Source organism: Euleptes europaea, chromosome 6 (genome assembly GCF_029931775.1).
Source record: "Euleptes europaea isolate rEulEur1 chromosome 6, rEulEur1.hap1, whole genome shotgun sequence".
Lineage (NCBI taxonomy): Eukaryota > Metazoa > Chordata > Lepidosauria > Squamata > Sphaerodactylidae > Euleptes > Euleptes europaea.
This window is the reverse complement of record NC_079317.1, coordinates 72,132,469-72,153,641: the sequence shown is the minus strand read 5'-3', so window position 1 is coordinate 72,153,641 and position 21,173 is coordinate 72,132,469. Positions and strand designations below refer to the sequence as shown.

The window sequence follows — 21,173 nt, the reverse complement described above, 5'->3', positions numbered from 1 at the left end:
AGGACTCAAGAGGGCAACCAAGATGATTATAGCATATTCTTTATGAGGAAAGCCTAAAGAGTCTGGGTCTTTTTAATTCAGAAGAAAAACAACTGAGAGCTGACACGTTAGAGGTTTATAAAATTATCCATGGGGTGGAGAAAATGAATAGAGATAACTTTTTCTCCTCCCTTAATGCTAGATCTGGGGGGTGGGGGCACCCAATGAAGTTGATAAGTAATAGATTCAGGAAGGACAAAATGAAATATTTTTTTACTCAACAAATAATTATGAATGTAGCGATGGCCATGAGCATAGACGGCTTTAAAAGGGGATTGGACAGATTCATGGAGGATATGACCATCAATGGGAACCAAAGGGAACCTTCATATTCAGAGTCGGTAAGTCTCTGAATACCAGTGGCTAGGAGCCAACATCAGGGGAAGGCACTCAACTTCTGTGACCTGTTTTTTGGCCCTCAAGGCAACTAGTAATCTTCTATGTTAAGCATGATTCTGGACTAGCTAAGCCACTTGAATGAGCCCGCAGAGTTCTCCTTTCTTCAACAAAAACATTTGATAAAATCCTAATATTCTTGCCTTCAAACCTTGCTGGTTCATCCACCAGTTTTGTACATCTGGATCTCCCAAATCAAGAGGCACTGCTATCCTACTCTCTAGAGAGATTTCTTTTCAAGGTCTGGATACCAACTCTGATGTTCAAGTTAGCTTCATCTTTGTCAAGGGAGTCCTGAACAGGAGTAAAATCGATTTTTCTTCATTGTATTCTATGAATGGCAAACAACTTGCATTTTTAGAAAATAATCTAAAGCCTTTCAAAATCTTTAGGAAGCTTCTTTTATCTTGTCCATTATGGAAGGGGAAATTTTTAAAAGATAAATTCTGGAATATTAATCATTTGGATTTAAAAAAAGTGTAATCTCTGGTTTGTAGATTAAGAGATCTGCATACATCATGATAGATCATGATGGGTAGCCGGGTTTGTCTGTCTGTCAATCTGTCACAGCTCACTTCATGAAAGCCCATACCCTGCCAGAAATGTTGTTAGTCTTTAAAGAGCTACTGGACTCTTGCTCTTTTCTACTGCCATACATCATGTAAAGCACATTTGTTTTTTCCCCCTTTCATTGGATGCCATAAAACTTGACCCATGGATTCTATGTATTTTTCTTGACCCTTTAAAATATGTGCTTGTTGGAGAAATAGTATGTCCATATCTTTAACATTTACAGTCCAAGATAGACTTAGAAAGAGTCCCATGCTAAAATATTATCTTCAGTGTATCTAATTCTCAGCATGATCCCATCTGTGGATACTTAAATCTGAAGATTGGGGCCATGGACAGAAAAAACAGATCTTTCAATACACCTGAGAAAATGTCCAGGTTTGCAGAAAAACCTGAATGAAAAAGATGTGGTGGGGGTTCAGTGCCCCCCCCAAATAGAAGCAATGCCTGTAGTTTAAGAAACTCATTGGCCGTTGTGGGGTTGATAAGTAACCACAACAGTATTGCCAACTTTCAACCCTTGGTTTCCATTAGTAAAAGGCAGAGGGAGCTTTCCAGTGGTGGTGGAGGCACACTGCCTCCAGGTCAGAAAAGAAAACAACTACTTCGTTAGGATTGGTTGCAGAACTTTTTTAAAAAACTTATCTATTCAGGGTTTGGAGATTGGGTACACACACACACACACACACTGTTTGGAGACACACACATACAAATCCATTTGAAAAATCCAAAACGAAGTTGGGCAGATCAGAAGAGTTGGTTTTTATATGCCAACTTTCTCTACCACGTAAGGAAGAATAAAATGGGCCTACAATCACCTCCCCCTCCCCACAACAGACCCCCTGTGAGGTAGGTGGGGCTGAGAGAGCTCGAAGAGAGCTGTGACTAGCCCAAGGTCACCCAGCTGGCTTCATGTGGAGGAGTGGGGAATGCAACCCCGTTCTCCAGATTAGAGTCCACTAACGAAATTCATTCATAGATACCGAAATAAACCATTCGTTGCAGACCTTTCCCCACTGCCACAGAGAGGAGAGCTCTTTGGGGAAGGAGCTGGGGTCCGTCGGGCATTCTCTGGCCATCTGGGCTATTGGATGGCCTGCGATCTCCCCTCCCCAAGTAAATGCTGCACACCGACGGCGAGCCTAAGCCGGCTGCTTGGGTCGGGGACAGAGCCGCTCTCCTGCGGCACACGCAGGGTCTCTCCGGTCCCCCCCTTTTTTTATGCCCCCCAAAAGAGGGGGGCTACAAAGTAGGCCAGCGACTGCTCAGAAATAGTTTTGGAGATAAGGGCATGACAATGAATGGCAGGAAGTACAAAAAACCCCGAGCAATAGGTCAAACGGCATTCGTCACAGGTTTTAGAGGGGGGATGCCTTTCCCCTGCACCACCAGCGCCTTTGAAAAGGCAGCGCGGGGGAAGAAGCGCCGACGCCTGGGCTTCTCAGGCTGCGCCTTCCCCTTGGCAAGAGCCGCCCTGCTCCCTGTGACCGGGACGCTTAAGGGATTGCTTGCGCAGTGCCCCCCAAACAGGGCCCGGGGAAAGGGGTCCACGTGCGCGCCCCAGAGGGTGTCTGACCCGGCCGGGAGGCGAAGAAAAGGCGCCTCTCCATGCAACCGGGCCGGGGAGACTGGCCCAGTCCCCCGCCTCCCCCCCCCCAGTGGCCAGACAAGACGTCCGCCTGGGGTCCGCGTCTCCGGATGGGCTTTGTTGGAAAGCGCCTGAAAAAGCGTCGTGCAACCGGACCCTAAGGCACGTTTCCTTGGAAATAAGTCCCACCGCGTTGGGCGGGTTTACTGCAAAGGACGTGTTCCGCTGGGGCTGTGTTGGAGCTGGAAGGAAGAAGAAGAAGAACTCTGTGTGACTCTGCTTATGATTGCACTGTTAGTGTCGTGCTGGTGAACACAAGTGAATGCCTGAAGCTGCCTTCTACTGAATCAGACCATTGGTTCAAGAAGAAGAGGAGGAGGAGTTGGTTTTTATATGCCGACTCTCTCTACCACTTAAGGAAGAATCTGACCAGTTTACAATCACTTTCCTTTCCCCTCCCCACAACAGGGACCCTGTGAGGTAGGTGGGGCTGAGAGAGCTCTAAGAGAGCTGTAACTTGCCCATGGTCACCCAAGCTGGCTTCGTGTGTAGGAGTGGGGAAACGAATCCAGTTCACCAGATGAGCCTCCGCCGCTCATGTGGAGGAGTGGGGACTCAAACCCGGCTCTCCAGATCAGACTCCACCACTCCAAACCACCGCTCTTAACCACTACACCACTTTTTTTTTTAAAGTAAAAAAGATGAGTGGTGCTGTCGTCCGGTGACCAGAGCTGTGCCTCTGAGTATAATGGAACAGATCTAGAAGGGATTCGAGGGCTCACGATCGCTGGAAATGTTCTGAGACAGTAAACGGGGGTTCTCATTTGCAGCCCCACGATGCAATCCACGGTTTATCCCAACTGAATCCCCACCCCCTCGGATTAAAGGCCGCGGATCCAGCAACCCCAGTCAAGGAAATGGAGCAACTGGAGTGGCTTCCACATTTAAAAACAAAAGGTTTGGGATGAGGCTACAAAGTCAGATTTGTCTCTTGTAGATTGAATCGGTCTTTTGCGTGGATCGATTACAGAAATTCGTCCAGACTAAGGGGAAGATAAACGTCCCTCATTCTTTTCAGTGGTGACACTCAACTGCCAACCTGGGAACACGCCCTAAACATTGGATCGGGTCAACGCGCTCTTCCGGACTTCCTCCCGTCCGGGATTATCAGCTGAAAGTTATTTATGAGTAATTTATTTAGGTTAAGCGATCCTCAGTAGTCCCTTTCAATAACTGCAAATCGATGTACCTCCAAAACGTGTGTGTGTGGGGAAGGGTTTGCAAACAAATTCCATTCGAATCCAATAAAATCTCAATAGGCTCTTGCTTCAGGGGGGCTCCTCTGGAACTCGGAGAAAGAAGTCCTCAGAGCCATTTATGCCCAGGAGGTTTTGCCTTGGATTTGCCGCTCTCTAGATGCCCATTTCCCCCATCCAAATTCTCTAAACTCAACAATAAGCCCCCTATGCAGAGTTTTGAGAATTCAGATGGGGAAAATGTGCATCTAGGGAGTGACAAATCCAGGGCAAAACCTCCCGTGTTTTGGCGGCTGTTCAGTCACCTCCTGTGTCTTGCAGAGGACAGAAGTTCTTTGGGGCGGAAAGGAAAGCGGGAGCCGGGTTTAAGGAGCTCTGTCACTCTCCGCTTTCGCTCCAGTCCCTCTGATCTGAGGCCGGCTCCCTTCGGACAGCGGAGCTGCCCCTTCGGAGCTGGAGACCCCTTGCAGGGGAGGTTTGGCCTGGGATTTACCGCTTTCTGGATGCACATTTTCCCCATCCGAAGTCTCAAAACGCAAAAATAAGCCCCCATGCATTTACGCATGGGAGGTTTGGCCTTGGATTTGACGCTCTTTACATACGCATTTTCCCCATGCAAATTCTCAAAACTCAACAATAAGCCCCCATGCAGAGTTTTGAGAATTCGGATGGGGAAAATGTTCATCGAGAGAGAGGCAAATCCAAGGCAAAACCTCCCAAGCGTAAATGGCCCCAGCAATCCAACCAGAAGGGTCGGGTTAAAACGCGGACCCCAGCCCTGAATCCGGCAGCTGCAGAAGAAGCAGGATTCGTTTGGTACCCCCTCCCAAATCCTCCGAAGTACGTCTATTATATAGGCCATTTATGCACGGGAGGTTTTGCCTTGGATTTGCCCCCCTCTAGATGTACATTTTCCCCATTTGAATTCTCAAAACTCTGCATGGGGGCTTATTTTTGAGTTTTGAGAATCTGGAGGGGGGAAATGTGCATCTAGAGAGCGGCAAATCCAAGGCAAAACCTCCCATGCATAAATGGCCTATTATTTGATTCTAATTCGGTCCTTTGGCAGGGGTGCTTCGTTTTTTGTTTTTGCTTTCTCTCTCCCCGCCCCCCAATTAAATTAAAGATTAAATTTTAGAAAATGTCTCAGGAGAGCAGGCCACTCCAAGGATCGCGTGGGGATCCAACTGCTTCTTTGGGGGGGGGGGGGATCCGCGTTCCTTTCCCAGCCCGCACAGGTTTTTTGTTGGGGGGGGGGTGTCTGCAAACACCGCGGGATCATTCCTTCAGCCTCCCCTCATTACAGTTTGATTTGAATCCCGGGAGAGGCACTTTCCGCCCTAATGTGATATAAATCGCAGATGCCTTTTTCTCTCCCCGCCCCCTCTTTTTGGGGGGTGGAGGGTGGGGGTCTTGAATGGTTAAAGCATCGACATGGAGATCACGGGGACAACGCACGCACAAAAAAGGCCTCACCCCCCCCCCAAAAAAAGAAGTCATCCAGAGAAATAAAGCTGGTTAATAAGATTTTGGGAAGGCAGAAAGCCTTGTGTTCCCCCAAGTTAGAAAGCGGGCGGAGGGGGGGGGCGAGCTGGAGAACAGCTGAAGCTGACAGTCCGTTCATGCTTAATAGGATCAGGGCTGCCCGTCTCGAGCTGCACGCTTCTGCGGGCGAAAGGCCCCGGCCCCAAAGGACTGAATAGGGGGGCATTTCAAACGCGGGACGTTTGGAACACATCTGTTCGCTTCTGCAACAGGCGGAAAGCCCGAACGCCTCTGCCACGGGCTCCTTTCATGGGGGGCCGGGACCCTCTCCGGCTCTCGCCCATCCCCGTCGCAGCTTTTAGGGGCAAAAACTCAGGGGAGGTTTTGCCTTGGGTTTGCCGCTCTCTGGATGCCCATTTCCCCCATCTGAATTCTCAACACTCTGCGCCGGGGCTTATTGTCCAGTCGGGAGAATTTGGCTGGGGGGGATGTGCATTTGGGGAGCCGCAAATCCAAGGCAAAACCTCCCCTGCGTTTTTGCCCTTTAAAAGTTTGATTCGCCCAGAACGTCGCTCTGTTGAGCACCGTCCCCTCCCCGCTTCCAGGGGGAGACTCCCGTGTTGCGTACCCCCCCCCCCAAAGTTGAGGTTCGCCTTCAGAGCTAAGAAGAAACAGTGACCATTGATGCCTGGGAGGTTTTGCCTTGGATTTGCTGGTTTCTAGATGCACATTTCCCCCATCCGAATTCTCAAAACTCTGCATGGGGGAGTTGAGTTTTGTTGAGTTTTGAGAATCTGGATGGGGGAAATGTGTATCTAGAGATGGCAAATGCAAGGTCAAACCTCCCCTGCGTAAATGGCCAGTGTTTTCCGGAACCCCCTCTAAAGGAGGGGCGCCGGGGTGAACAAAACAGAAGAACATAAGACAGGCCCTACTGGATCAGGCCAAGGCCCATCAAGTCCAGCAGTCTGTTCACTGAGGAGGGGCCATGGCTCAGTTTGCAGAGCATCTGCTTGGCATGCAGAAGGTCCCAGGTTCAATCCCCGGCATTTCCAATCCCCGGCATCTCCAGTTAAAGGGACGAGGCAGGTAGGTGATGTGAAAGACCCCTGGAGAGACGCTGCCGGCCTGAGTAGACAATACCGGCTTTGATGGACCAAGGGTCTGATTCAGTAGAAGGTAGCTTCATGTGTTCATGCGTACTTACAGAAGAACTCGTAATTTTAAAAACGTATTGTTTTGGTTTCAAAAACAGACATGTGTGGAAGAGACGATTTTCTAGCTGCAATTTCCACCATACATCATAGGTTTGGACCCTTCTGAGAAACAAAACACCTGGACGGCTGGTTTACGATCCCGGTTTTCCTAGTGGCTTCCTAGGCAAGTATTACACCTTGGACTGTCGGAAGAAGAGAGCTGTGGTTCGCGAAAGCTCATACCCTGCCAGAAATTTTGTTAGTCTTTAAGGTGCTCCTGGACTCCTACTCTTTTCTACTGCTAGTGACTGACTAACACGGCTACCCATCGTAAACTTTCGAATAGGGGAAACTTGCGGCGAGGTGGGGTTCCTGTCTGGTCTTCCCCCGATCCTGCACAAAGGGAAGACAAACCCAAGGCCCCCTATACCCCACTCAGTCCCACTTAGGATCCCACACCAAACCCCCTTTCGATCCACGCCAGACCTTTCATCCCAGCTCCCCTCGTTTGTATTTCCCATTCTTCCCAAAGCCCCTCGATCGGTTTGTATGAATATTTATCGATTGATTTCCAGAACGCCGAAGGGGAGGGGGAAGCAAATAAATTTAGTGCTTTCCTTTCAAGCGCTCCCCCTTTACCGCCCCCCCCCGAGGGGGGGGAGACGAGAGGTCATTGGAAACGTTTTAAAAAGACAGGCCTTTAATGAGCCGGCGGTGCGTACGCGGGTCGCCGCGGAACCAAACCCTGCCGGGAGCCTTCGGAGCGACCGCCTTTCCTCCCCCCGAAGAGGCGGTCGAGATGCAAAACCGACCTTCTTTAAGCAATGATGCACGGGAGGTTTTTGCCTTGGATCTGCCGCTCTCTCGAGGCACATTTCCCCCCCTCCAAATCCTCAGTACCCAAAAAGAAGCCCCCATGCAGAGTTGCGAGCATTTGGATGGGGGAAATGTGCGCCTAGAGGGCGGCCAACCCCAGGCGCAACCTCCCGTGCATAATGGCCATTTGTCGCCGCCCCATTGTGCGAGGCCGGCTTGGGAAAGCCGGATCCAATCCCCAACGGCGGCCCCCCTCCCCACGGACCAATGGGAGCGGCCCGAGCCCGCGATGAATGAAGCTGGAGCGGAGCGGCCCATTGTTCAAGCTGTCACGTCGGGGGAGCGCCTGAGCGGCGCGGACCGCTATAAAACCCGTCGGGCGGGAGGCAGGGCGAGGAGAAGCCCGGCCGGATCTCGCCGGGGGGATCTCGCCAGGAGGGGGCGGCGCAGAGGAGCTGGGGAGGGGGCCCAAACAACACGACCCGTCGGTCTGTCTGTTTGCCTGTCTTTGGGGGGTTTGCTTAAGGGAATCGAGCCGTCCCAAGCCGAGGTTGGCCCCTCGGAGACGTAGGCAGGCGCCTTCCCGCCGGCTCTCTCGCCTGGGCTATGATGTTCCCCAGCCTGATCGCTCCCCCCGCGGGGTACCCCAGCCTCCTGCGGCCCACGCCCACCCTCACCTTGCCCCAGTCGCTGCAGTCCGCTTTCTCCGGCCACTCCAGCTTCTTGGTGGAAGACCTCATCCGGATCAGCCGGCCGGCCGCTTACCTGCCCCGGAGCGGGGGGCCCGCTCCCAGCATGTCTCCTCCCGTCTCCGGGGCCGGGGAGGCTGACGCGGGGACCCCCGAGGGGGTCGCTTCCGCCCCTTCTGGGACTAGACGGGGTGGCTCCTCGCAGACCTCCGCCTCTTCCAGCAACGACGCCGCTTTCCTGAAGTTCGGGGTCAACGCCATCCTGTCGTCCACGCCCAGGACAGGTGAGCTGCCCCTCCGCACCCACACCTTCTGGAGAAGGTTCTCTCCAGCAGGAGGCTTTGTATGCATGGGGGGAGGTTTGCCTTGGATTTGCTGCTCTCTAGATGTTCATTTTCCCCATCCGAATTCTCAAAAGTTTGCATGGGGGCTTACTGTTCAGCATTTATCCATGGAAGGTTTTGCATTGGATTTGCTGCTCTCTAGATGCCCATTTCCCCCATCCGAATTGTCAAAACTCTGCATGGGGGCTTATTGTTGAGTTTTGAGAATATGGATGGGGGAAAAGTGCATCTAGAAAGCGGCAAATCCAAGGCAAAACCTCCCGTGCTTTGGCAGTTGAGTTTGTAGAATTTGGATGGGGGAAATGTGCATCTAGAGAGCGGCAAATCCAAGGCAAGCCCTCCCATGCGTAAATGGCCCAGGAGGAGTCTGGGCAGGTTTGCTCTTGAAACGAAAGTCCTCCTTAGCCCGCAAATCTTCACCAAAGCGCTGCAAAGACCCTCCGCACCGGGGTGTGGCGGGGAATGATGGAGCGCTAAAGGGTAGGACTCTTCTCTTATCATGCCAAAGGGGGGCTGGGGAGGAAGCTGTGGCACTGTGGAATTGTGGCACCACCCAGGTGTGCTGACTCCTTTTTGTTGTTGTTGTTGTTTTGGTAGGAGCGATTGGCTAATATTCCGATGTAGGTGATAGGCCGATAGGCTACCTATAGGCTGGCGTTTTCTGCCTCTTCTTCAGTATCTGGGCACTGCCCTAAAGAGGCAACAAACTCAGCTGAGCAGAGGGCGCTTTCACACATGCCAAATAGTGTACTTTCAATCCCCTTTCAATGCACTTGAACCATCGTTTGCAAGTGGATCTTGGCCCTTTCACACAGTGCAATCCGGCTGCAAAGTGCACAGAAAGTGGATTGAAAGTGCATCATTTGGCATGTGTGAAAGCGCCCAGTATGGCTTTGAAACCATTTTCTCCCCCTCCCCCCAGCTTTTTCAACGTGGTGCTTCCCCTTCCTATTTCGGCCGCTTCTGGGGCGACGCACTCCTCTCTAACCTGCCTTTTCTTTCCCCAGAGACTCCCCACGCGTTGATCCAGAACGTCCCTCCCAAGACCTTCTCTTTCCCCTACTTCGAAGGAACCTTCCAACCTTTTCTCCGATCTTCTTATTTCCCAGGTAGGTGGATGGAGTTCCCCCCTCCCACGCAGTTCTTGTCTCTCCCACCCCAACGCCTCCCCACATCGCTCACGCACTCCATGGGAAGTTTTGCCTTGGATTCGCCTCTCTCTAGAGCAGTGGTTCCCAAACTTTTCGGGCCACCCACCTTGGTTCCACAAACTCAAACCCAGCACCCCCTGCCCCATCCTATAAAAAGCATTATTCAGTCTTGGGGTTTGCATGACTCACCAAAGAAGATAATAACAATAAAGTTTCAAAACAGTAACAATTAATTAACTATTCAAAATCAAATTAAAAAAATTTAGTCGAAATTTATTCAACAAAACTGATGAACTTGATCCAGTGGTATCAGCTCTTCCAAGATTCTGACAGTTTCCACCAAATTTGCCAGCTTGGTGCCATAGCTTGATCTATTGTAAATTAGTGAACAACATGGTTGAAGGGGCCCATCTCTAGCGCCCTCCGGCTGCCCCCTTGCCTTTTAGTGCCCCTCTAGGTAATCTCACTGCCCCCCAGAGGGTGGTAGTGCCCACTTTGGGAACCACTGCTCTAGATGCACATTTCCCCCCATCCGAATGCTCAAAACTCCCAAATAGAAGAAGAAGAAGAGTCGGTTTTTATATGCCGACTTTCTCTACCACTTAAGGGAGACTCAAACCGGCTGACAAGCACCTTCCCTTCCCCTCCCCACAACAGACACCCTGTGAGGTGGGTGGCGCTGAGAGAGCTGTGACTTGCCCAAGGTCACCCAGCTAGCTTCGTGTGTAGGAGTGGGGGAACAAATCGAGTACACCAGATTAGCCTCCGCCTCTCATGCGGAGGAGTGGGGAATCGAACTGGGTTCTCCAGATCACACGGAGCCCCCATGCGGAGTTTTGATAATTTGGATGGGAAAACTTGCATTTAGAGAGCCCTAAATCAAGACTAGATTAATTCATGCCATCATATTCCCTATTACTATGTATGGGTGTGAAAGCTGACAGGAAGAAAATAGATTCCTTTGAAATGTGGTGTTGGAGGAGAGTGTTACGGATTCCGTGGACTGCCCAAAAAACAAATCAGTGGGTTCTAGATCAAATCAAACCTGAACTGACCCTAGAAGCTAAAGTGACTAAACTGAGGCTGTCGTATTTTGGTCACGTCATGAGACGACAAGAGTCACTGGAAAAGACAGTCATGCTAGGAAAAGTGGAGGGCAGCAGGAAAAGAGGAAGACCCAACAAGAGATGGATGGACTCAATAAAGGAAGCCACAGCCCTCAATTTGCAAGACGTGAGCAAGGCTGTCAAAGATAGGACATTTGGAGGACTTTCATTCATAGGGTCGCCATGAGTCGGAAGCGACTTGACGGCACTTAACACACACACCCACAAACACAAGGCAAAACCTCCCGTGCATAAACGGCCCTGCAGGCATTAAAAGAAAAGCGATGTATATCTCGTAGCCCACGGGAAGGAGGGAGGGAGGGAGAGCGATCCTCCGGTTCAGAGGTTGGCCGGGCGACAACAGCGGCGAATCAGTCGCGCCAATTTGATGCCCGATTTAGCAGCAGCGCTGGGCGTTGCTCTCCTTCCCCGCTCTCCCTCCCTGCCTCCCCTGCAAGACAAATTAGCCGGGCTTGTCAAGGGCCGCCTGGGAGACGGGGCCGGCCTCCCCTCGCCCGGGCGGCGGCTTTCCCACCGCGCCGCCGCGCCCGACAAAAGTTTCAGCACCATGACCAATTTGGTCAGCTCCCTCCGGGCAGCCACACGCAGGCCGGCCGCGGACTCTGCCGCGCTGCTGATGGACGGTTACCAGCCATGGGCTAATTTCCCATTAAGGGTCATTCGCTCTGCCGACGCTTGCACAAGACCACATGGAGCGCGCCCTTGTTTGGGGGCTTCGGTGTGGCCGGAGGCCACCGCCTCTTCCCCAGACTTTAGAAAGTTAGGCTGCCCGCTGGAGAAAGACTTCAGAAGCAGGTAGGTCTGGTATTCCCTATTACTATTCACAGTGGGTAGCAGCATTAGTCTGTCTGCAGTAATAGAAAAGGGCAAGAGTCCAGTAGCACCTTAAAGACTAACAAAAATCTTTTCTGGTAGGCTATGAGCTTTCGTGAGCCACACGAAAGCTCAGACCCTACCAGAAAATATTTTTGTTAGTCTTTAAGGTGCTACTGGACTCTCGCCCTTTTCTATCCCTATTACTATGTATGGGTGTGAAAGCCGGACATTTGAAGAAAGCTGATAGGAAGAAAGTAGACTCCTTTGAAATGTGGGGTTGGAGGAGAGTGTTACGGATACCCCGGACGGCCAAAGCAAAACAAACAGTGGGTTATAGATCAAATCAGGCCTGAACTGACCCTAGAAGCTAAAATGGCTAAACTGAGGCTGTTGTAGTTTGGTCACATTATGAGAAGACAAGAGTCACTGGAGAAGACAGTCATGCTAGGAAAAGTTGAGGGCAGCAGGAAAAGAGGAAGACCCAACAAGAGATGGATTGACTCAATAAAGGAAGCCACGGCCCTCAGTTTGCAAGATCTGAGCGAGGCTGTTAAGGATAGGATGCTTTGGGGGACATTGATTCATAGGGTCGCCATGAGTCGGAAGTGACTTGACAGCACTTAACACACAGAGACAGGTCTGGTAACCCAGTCCAGAATCGCAGGGCTGAACAGTACACATTCATGCCCTGGCAACCCTTTTGCTCCCAGATGTCCTGCTGCTTAACATTACTGTCTTAATACAAACCATCTGACCTGGACCATTAAAGTGCAACATGTTTAGCACCCAGTTATGGGGTTGGGAACACCTGATGTTACTTGTACAGCTAAGCAAGTGTATATCTGGATAGGAGGCCATTGGAAGCCCCCCCCCCACCTGAACAACTCTGAGCCCTATCCAGAAAAAGAAATACAAAGGACACCTTGGTAGGCAATTCTTTTGCTTACCTGATCAAATCTTCATCCTTACTTCTTTTTTTTTTCCCTTCCCGAAGGCATGCTGAATAGTTTAACTTGGTGGTTTTATGCTGAGACACATTTAGAACAATGGAATAGTTCGCATATCCTTGACTTCACACATCTACATCAGTCTTCTTCCGGTGTTCAATTGATCCTATAAGAATGTTAACAAAAAAAACCAACATCCAAATAATCAGGAATGCAATGTGAAAGTAACTCCAGATCTTAATTCTGTAGCTGAAGAGTTAAAATTAACTTTTACAAAAATAACTCCATCAACAAGCTTTTAATATATTTTGTTCCAAAAAGCCAAGGGTTCCTCCATTCAGTCTTCCTGATAATGGAATCTGCTTCCTTTCTCCAGCATTTGAATGGCCCAACAAAAACAACTTGAGCCTTATATATAGCTTTTCATGTCCATTTAATGAAAATGATTTGGGGAAAGAGAAGACTGTGTCATCAGTATTCTTCCCCAGAAGCCTGGCATGCAGTTGTGTTTAGTTTGAAAGTGTAAATCTCTTTTGTTCCAATAATATATGGCTTTAGCTGCTTGTCCTCAGTCTTTTTCTGTTAGTTCATTACTACACAATTACTATTCACGCTTCATTAGAATCTCTGTTTCTCTCTGGGAGTTTTTCTTTCTGCCTTAAAGGCGAAACTCTGCCCTTTTTATCATACCAATTCCATTGGGAACCGGTCAATGTGCTAATTAGCTGTTACTTTTTCATGTCTTAGAGTGAATTCTGCAAGTTTTTGTAAGGAAAGGCAGTGGGAGGAAAGATTTATATAAAAAAGATGAATGCTGATTGATCAAAACTTGCATCTAAAAAAAGACTTTTTTGTTCAAATCAGAAAAGTCCCTCGTTTTCATCTGGGAAAGTGCCTGGTACTAAAAAAAAAAAACTCTTCTTAAAAATTAAATAGTTGGATGAGATAAAGGTTTATTATTATTATTATTATTATTATTATTATTATTATTATATCTTAGTCTTCCTAGCCTTTTCTTTGAACGTGGTAACAAAACAGGCCCAACTATAGATACATTCACTCAATGTAACTAAATCTAATCTAGTTACCACTGGCTGAAAAGAATAGTTAAGTTAAGCGTAAACTCCCTTTTATCACTTCAGGTTTGTAGGTGCTGATCTGCTTGAGACAGAAAAGTGTATAGAAAGAAAAAGAGGAGTGAGAGAGAGAGAGAGAGAGAGAGAGAAAGGAGAAGAGAGAGAATCAGAGCTAGTGGTGAAAAAAACCCCACAGGCATTCAAACCAAAGGGGGATTTGCCTCTGACTTCAATGGGATATAGGCTGAACACTCATGGCTCCAAGCCCCCACCCCTTGACTGATTCAGCCTACATTGCCTATTCTTCCTTTTTTTACAGCCTCTTCTGTGGTACCCATCCCTGGCACATTTTCTTGGCCTCTGGCTGCCCGAGGGAAGCCACGCAGAGGAATGCTCCGTAGGGCAGTCTTCTCAGATGTGCAGCGCAAAGCCCTGGAGAAAATGTTTCAGAAACAGAAATACATCAGCAAACCGGACAGAAAGAAGCTGGCAGCCAAGCTGGGCTTGAAAGACTCTCAGGTAACTAATCATCCTTGCGACCAATCTCATACGGATCGGGGTGGAAGGAAGTCTGAGTGGGTGTTTGCCCTTTCCTTCCTGGAGGTAACAAAGGCGGTTGGTGAGATGCCCAGCTGAGCAAACAAGCATGCCGTTGACCACAACCCAGTTAAGTCAGAAGAGTGAGATTTAAGGCAGGCTGGCTGCATTGAAGCCAATAGAAGTGGCGTCCCCTTCTGACAACATTTACTTGAAAACAATTTCAGTTGGTTTCGCTGGAACATTTCCAAACAGAGATATCATCTGGATCACTTCTACTAGGAAGGCCCATTTTGCTCAGTAAAATGTGCAAGTAATTCTTAGGGCTGGCTGGAACGCAGGATTGTAGCCTTATGCTGGTGAAAGGTTAGTTTCCCCAGTCTTACATGCATTTAGCATGAAGTCATGCTGTTTTCAGGCTCAAGGAGTCTTGTGGTGTTTAACATAGAAACATAGAACTGGAAGGGTCCCCAAGGGTCCACCTAGTCCAACTGTAGGTACTATTAAGGTCAGGGGTTGTAGCTCAGTGGCTCAACAGTTGCTTGGCATGCAGAAGGTCCCAGGTTGAATCTTCAGTTAAGAAAAAAAAAAAGGATCATGTAGTAGGTGATGTGAAAGACCTCTGCCTGAGACCCCTGGATGGCCACTGCTTCTCTGAGTAGACAATGTTGACCTTGAGAGCCAGTGTGGTGTAGTGGTTAAGAGCGGTGGCTTGCAGCGGTGGAGTTTGATCTGGAGAACTGGGTTTGATTCCCCACTCCTCCACATGAGTAGCAGAGGCTAGTCTGGTTAACTGGATTTGTTTCCCCGGTCCTACACATGAAGCCAGCTGGGTGACCTTGGGCTAGTCACGCTCTCTCAGCCCCACCTACCTCACAGGGTGTCTGTTGTGTGGAGGGGAAGGGAAAGTGATTGTAAGCTGGTTTGATTCTTACTTAAGTGGTAGAGAAAGTCGGCATGTAAAAATCAACTCTTCTCCTTCTCTTCCTTCTCCTCCTCCTTTTTCTTCTCATTCTCCTTCTCCTCCTCCTCCTCCTCCTTCTGTTGAACCAATGGTCTGATTCAGTATGAGGAAGCTTCATGCATTCACATGTGTTCACCAGCACAACACTAACAGTGCAACCATAAACAGAGTCACACACTTCAAAGTCCACGGGCTTAGATGGGCCTAACTATGTTTAGGAATCGCACTGCAAATGTCTATATGGCAGCAGCTTTAGATTTCATCACATTGACTCCTTGTGACGCTTCACAGAGAGCTCCTTGCCTTGCAGACCCTCCCATTTTGCCACCGCACCGCAACTCACCATACCCCATGGAAATATGATGAATGTGGAATTCTACCCAGTAAACAGCTGTACAAGATTGCCATATGGCCTTCGCATGGTGGGCGTCAAAGCTGATACAACACAGATAGTCCTAGCACCTTGCAAGCTTTCGTATTCATAGAATCATAGAGTTGGAAGGGACCACCAGGGTCACCTAGTCCAACCCCCTGCACAATGCAGGAATTTCACAACTACCTCCCCCACACACACCCAGCAACCCGTACTCCATGCCCAGAAGATGGCCAAGATGCCCTCCCTCTCATGAACTGCCTAAGGTCATTCTCCCTCCTCTTCATGCATAGCTGATGGATAATACATTTGGAGTGGCTTGCCCATTTTAAAAAGGCATGTTCTGCACTAACTTGAAGCGGCTGAAATGTCTGTAAGGGCAGCCCCACATAGACCTCGTTACAGTAGCCCAATGTATAGATTGTAGTAGTATGGAGTAATGTGGCCAGATCATATGCATCTAAAAAGGGAGAACTTATGAGCAAAATGATCTTGAATGAACGTGTTCTTCTCTCGCCAGATTATCTCATAATAAAGGTGGGTTCCAGGGCACTCCCCAAACTCTACATGATCTACCAATTGTAAATATTCTTCTGTGGACACTCAGCATATAGGTCCCTATGCAGATACAAACTGTAGGGAGTTGGGATGCTGCTTTTTGTAGGGGTCCTGGTCTTGTAGATAGAGCCTTAGCATGTTCAGTTTGTACAGCGTAGGCTCCATGAATATGTTATATTGAATGTTCTTAGAGGGACATCTTCTGGGCATGGAGTAGGGGTCACTGGGGGTGTGGGGGGAGGTAGTTGTGAGTTTCCTGCATTGTGCAGGGGGTTGGACTAGGTGATCCTAGTGGTCCCTTCCAACTCTTTGATTCTATGATTCTAGGGGCTCATTGGCCAAATCTCATTGCCCTCTGTATGCACATAGACGGTACGCCCATAAAATGTACATACAGTTGTCGTGTAACAGACGTTTGTCAGCAGCTGATTGTTCCAGTGCCTAAGAGCTTAACCTGGGAGCCTTGACTCAAATTTCATGTCAATCATATGCTTACTATGTAGCCTTAGGCAAGCCACTGTCTATCACCCTGAGCTGCCCATTTGAGCAATATGAGGATAGCAATAATAGGACTACTCTACAGGGTTGTTATAAGGATTATGTGAAGCACTCACAACATTAAAAATACATAGTACAAATGATTATCATTATTGTAACCTAAAGTGCCTTTAATCCAAGTACTTTGGTTGAAATGGGAAGTAATACAAACTAGTGAAAATTACATAGATTAGGAAAATGGCGCGGTTCCTTGGGGATATGTCTTCCCAACCAAAGAACACACTCATGTGAAAGGAAATCCTACTTGATGTCATTTTCTTTGGCTGAGCAACACTTTATCTGGTGGAATTTTTGAGTTTAGTTACAGTAGGCAAACATGATATGACATATGAAGCTGGCTTAGACTGCATCAGACCATCAAGGTCCATCAAAGTCAGTATTGTCTACTCAGACCAGCAGCAGCTCTCCAGGATCTCAGGCAGGGGTCTTTCACATCACCTACTTGCCTAGTCCCTTCAACTGGAGATGCCAGAGATTGAACCTGGGACCTTCTGCATGCCAAGCAGAGGCTCTACCACTGAGCCACGGCCCCTCCCCTAGACACGGTTCTGCCTCCCTCCCTTTTATCTTCACAACAGCCCTGGGCAGTACGCTACAGCATATAATCATAAATTGTCACCTGCACGACGGTCCTTGTAAAAAAAACAATTCTATCCTTGATTTATAAAATGAAATCTAGCCAAGAATTCTCTGTATGCAGGTTTTTGTTGAATTATACTATTCCTGAAGTCACTTTAAAGGTGGTGGAAGTTTTGATAGAAGTTGTCAATATTAGAACTAAAGTCTAAACCATATTTAAATCAAAAATGTATAGACAGTGAATTTTGTGTACTGCTTACATCATGCTTCTGAACATATGCCAATAAAGGTCAATTGTTTGATGGAACCCTGGGCAGTAGATTAGGCTGAGAAAGAATTAATGGCCTGAGTTCTCCCAGTAAGTTTTTCTGTAGAATGGAAATTTTATATATAAATACATGTGTGCATGCATATGTGTGTGTGTGTGTGGCTTGTGGCAATGTTGCAAGGATTGTATTCCCAAATGATTCTGTCCAAAACGGTACTTCAGGGTTAGTGTAAGTCATGTATATGGGTGCTATAATGTCTAACCACCATTGTCGCATATTTTTGAAAACTCTAGGTGAAGATCTGGTTCCAAAACAGAAGAATGAAGTGGAGGAACTCCAAAGAAAGAGAGCTCCTGTCCTCTGGTGGCTGCCGGGAACAAACCTTACCCACCAAGTTCAATCCTCATCCAGATCTCAGCGACGTAGGCAAGAAAGGTTCTGGGGAGGAGGAAGAGGAAACAGCATCCCACCTTTGCCCAGCCAGCCCCAGGCATACCTTAACCTATCATCACCAGCCCACAGATCACTCACACCTGAGAGAGAGGCTGGATTCCCAGATGCTTCCCTCTCCGACCCATTCCTGCAGCCCCAGCAAACCCTCAGACTTCTCAGACTCAGAAGAAGAGGAGGAGGAGGAGGGAGAGGAGGAGGAGGAGGAAGAGATCACTGTCTCATAGAGACTTCTCTTCTTGCTATTCTAACAGGGGACATTGCGAAGATGTAAATAAACTAAGCGCTATTTAATTGAAGAGGTGGTGTCCGTCTGCAAGTCTACATGGTTCACATATGCAATGCACCAGTCATCTTGCATCCACATCTTTACCCTAATTAGAGAAACCTTCCCGTTCAGAGCTTCCTGTGGTTATTGCTGATCAGCCGCCCTCTTTGCACTTTTCCAATGGAAGTAGACTAAAAGGTCAATTAAAAACAACTTTATTTTGAAAACCTGCTTGTTAGAAAACTGATTCAGTTAGTGACTCACTTCCAGGAGAGTTCAAGTAAACATCAGGATGTATTAATTTTCTCCAAAGGACTCGGAGGCCATTTATGCGGGGTCAATTTTGATGCTCACTCAAAGCTCTTTTTTTAAATGCGATCTTTAAGATGCCTATTCACGGTCCTGATGGAAAAGGAGAAATTCCACCACCTCCCCCACTTGCCTGCTCCTTCATTCCTCCCATTAGCAACCGCGGTTTGCATAGCTAACACGCGGCTGCGATTTTGCATGCTTTCTTGAGGGGATTCATCAATGCGGGGGTGGAGCAAACAGAAAAGGTCGCGTTAAAGGGGCTCTTAAGAAATGCAAAGCAGGTATGTGCCGGCTTCGAAGTCACTTCCTGAATGATGGTTCAGCGTGAAAAAAAAATACGCGGGGCACTTCAGCCTAGAACGTGCTACTAATTACCAAGCATAAATGGCCGGAGATATTCCCGTAAACCATACTCTTGAGAGTGGCTGCTATACCAGGCTGCTGAATATCAGCGTTCTGCGCTTTGCCATCCACAGCCTACAGTAGAAGACAAACAGGGAACAGGGTCTCAGATTATTTCTGGCCACTGCCATGAATTTAAATTTGAATATTTTATGTTAATTTATTGCTCTCTCTTGACACCACACCCACATTCGTCCCCAGGTCTTTGGCCATCCTCCATTTTGTGTCTGCCGAAGCTGTAATGTGGACATAGGGAAATGGGCCACACCTCTTTGATTTGTGTCTGAACTTTGCTGTCTTTACACAGCTTTTATAAAATGTACATTATTTTGTACTTTTACACTGTATGGAGATTGGTTTTTTTTTTTTTTTTTTTTTTTTTGTTACCAAGCCTACTGTGCTTTGCTATATTTGGATGGGGGAAGGGGGCACGCAGTTGGGGCTATTTTGTAATTTTTTTAACTCAAAGAGAAGTTTAGCGGTTTAACTGTGTAACTTATAAAACCATTGTTTATTTTTTACTGTATACAGATTTTAAATATGTATATATAACAGATGAAGCAAATGCCAAATAAAAAAGAGTGTGAGGCTGATAGTTTTTATAAGTTTTTTTTTCCACGCATTGATCTAAGTTGACTTGGACAGTGATTCTTGGCACATTTACACCCAAGGTTTCACTGCATTTAAGAAAGAGGCATGCTAGTCCCAAGGAAATGAGCCAATGGTCCTGTATTGTGCAACTACTGTAGCGACTTTTATCAATGAATCAGAGCAGGGGTGCTGAACTCAATTGTTACTAGGGCCGGATATGACATAAATGTCACTTGGTCGGGCCGGGACATGCCTCGCCAGCCCAGATCGAGAGTGGGAGTTGGTGGCTGCTTTGGAGGGCTCACGGTCGGGCAGGATAAGAGCTCTCAAGGGGCCAAATCTGACCCATAGGCCTTATGTTTGACACCCCTGCATTAGACATTATTTGATTTCAGAAACTGAAGAGTTTTGCTTTAGCACAGTTGGCTACATTCAGCATGTGTTAGCACGTTAACGCATTTCCCCCCTCTAGTTTGCTTGAGTTAGGGTCCTCATGGGCAGCTCATACATCATTTGCAATCACCTACATTTGGAGTGTTTGTGCTGCCTTTGGACCTGTGGCGTCAGTGCCATTCATCAGTCCATGGCATTAGTAGTATTGCTTCATGCTCACAACTAAATTGTACTGCAGTTCCCGGTGATGGTGTCAACATTTGCGATCCAATTTAGCACACTTGATTAACAGGAATCACTCTCGGCATGGGAGTCGGGCAGGAAAATGGCCATCATTAGAATGCTACAGAGATAATTCATGTAGCTTTGCGCACTCTCCCCTCACCTACGCTAACAGCATAGCAAGTTAGAGCCAGACAAGGAAAGTTCCTCATTTGTAAGTTAATTTCTCCCCCTGTAAGGTGTGTTGGGTGAATAGCAGATGGGGAAGAAAAAGAGCTAGGGTGCTTTCACACATACCAAATAATGCACTTTCAGTCCACTTTCAATGCACTTTGCAGCTGGATTTTACTGTGTGAAATGACAAAATCCAGCTGCAAACTATCATTAAAGTGCATTGAAAGTGGATTCAGCATGTATGAAAGCGCCCCTAGCACTTCAAGAACATGCATGCACAAACCATTCACAGTCACAACAGTTTAGAACAATTCCAAGTGTTTGATAAAAAGAGTATTTTTGAACATTCAAGAGTGCTGCTCATAACTGTGATCAAATTGTAATTCAGGGAAATGGTTGTCCACGATATAACATGCACATAGAACTCACTGGATTAGTAGAAAAGAGCAAGAGTCCAGTAGCACCTTAAAGACTAACAAAAATATTTTCTGGCAGGGTATGAGCTTTTGTGAGCCACAGCTCACTTCTTCAGAAGTGAAGAGAGATCTGAAGAAGTGAGCTGTGGCTCACGAAAGCTCATACCCTGCCAGAAAATATTTTTGTTAGTCTTTAAGGTGCTACTGGACTCTTGCTCTTTTCTACTACTGCAGACAGACTAACATGACTACCCACTGTGAATTATCTTCGCTGTATTAGTGACAGTGGTAATACACCATAGTCAACGCTCTGCTGTTCTGTCATGAGATGATCATTTTGGAGTCGAAAAGAGTGTGCATGTGTAATTCCTTGTCCCTGAAAAAGGGTTGTATATATAAGTTCTACTTACTTCTAGTGAAATGCCTGTTACATCCACACCAACTTCATTCTGAAATAGGAAAATGTGAAGCAACAGCTCTGTTTTGAGCATATCCAAGATCTTTATCTGCCCTTCCTCCTGGGAAGCATTAAAATAAAACTGTCAATGACAGGGGAAGGAGCTGCCAAGGACTGTTGACCATGTTAACATTCAACCTCCACGGGCCCTGAA

At 47.7% G+C, this 21,173-nt stretch overlaps 1 protein-coding gene across 1 annotated transcript; it reads left to right on the top strand.

Annotated features, from left to right (window-relative positions):
- The first annotated feature begins 7,952 nt into the window (after positions 1-7,952).
- DBX1 (developing brain homeobox 1) lies at positions 7,953-18,022 on the top strand. The gene is made up of 4 exons (XM_056851774.1): positions 7,953-8,319; positions 9,387-9,488; positions 13,816-14,015; positions 17,628-18,022. Exons 1-4 carry the CDS (start codon positions 7,953-7,955, stop codon positions 18,009-18,011), a joined length of 1,053 nt encoding a protein of 350 aa, XP_056707752.1. The 3' UTR covers positions 18,012-18,022.
- Positions 18,023-21,173: the final 3,151 nt, after the last annotated feature.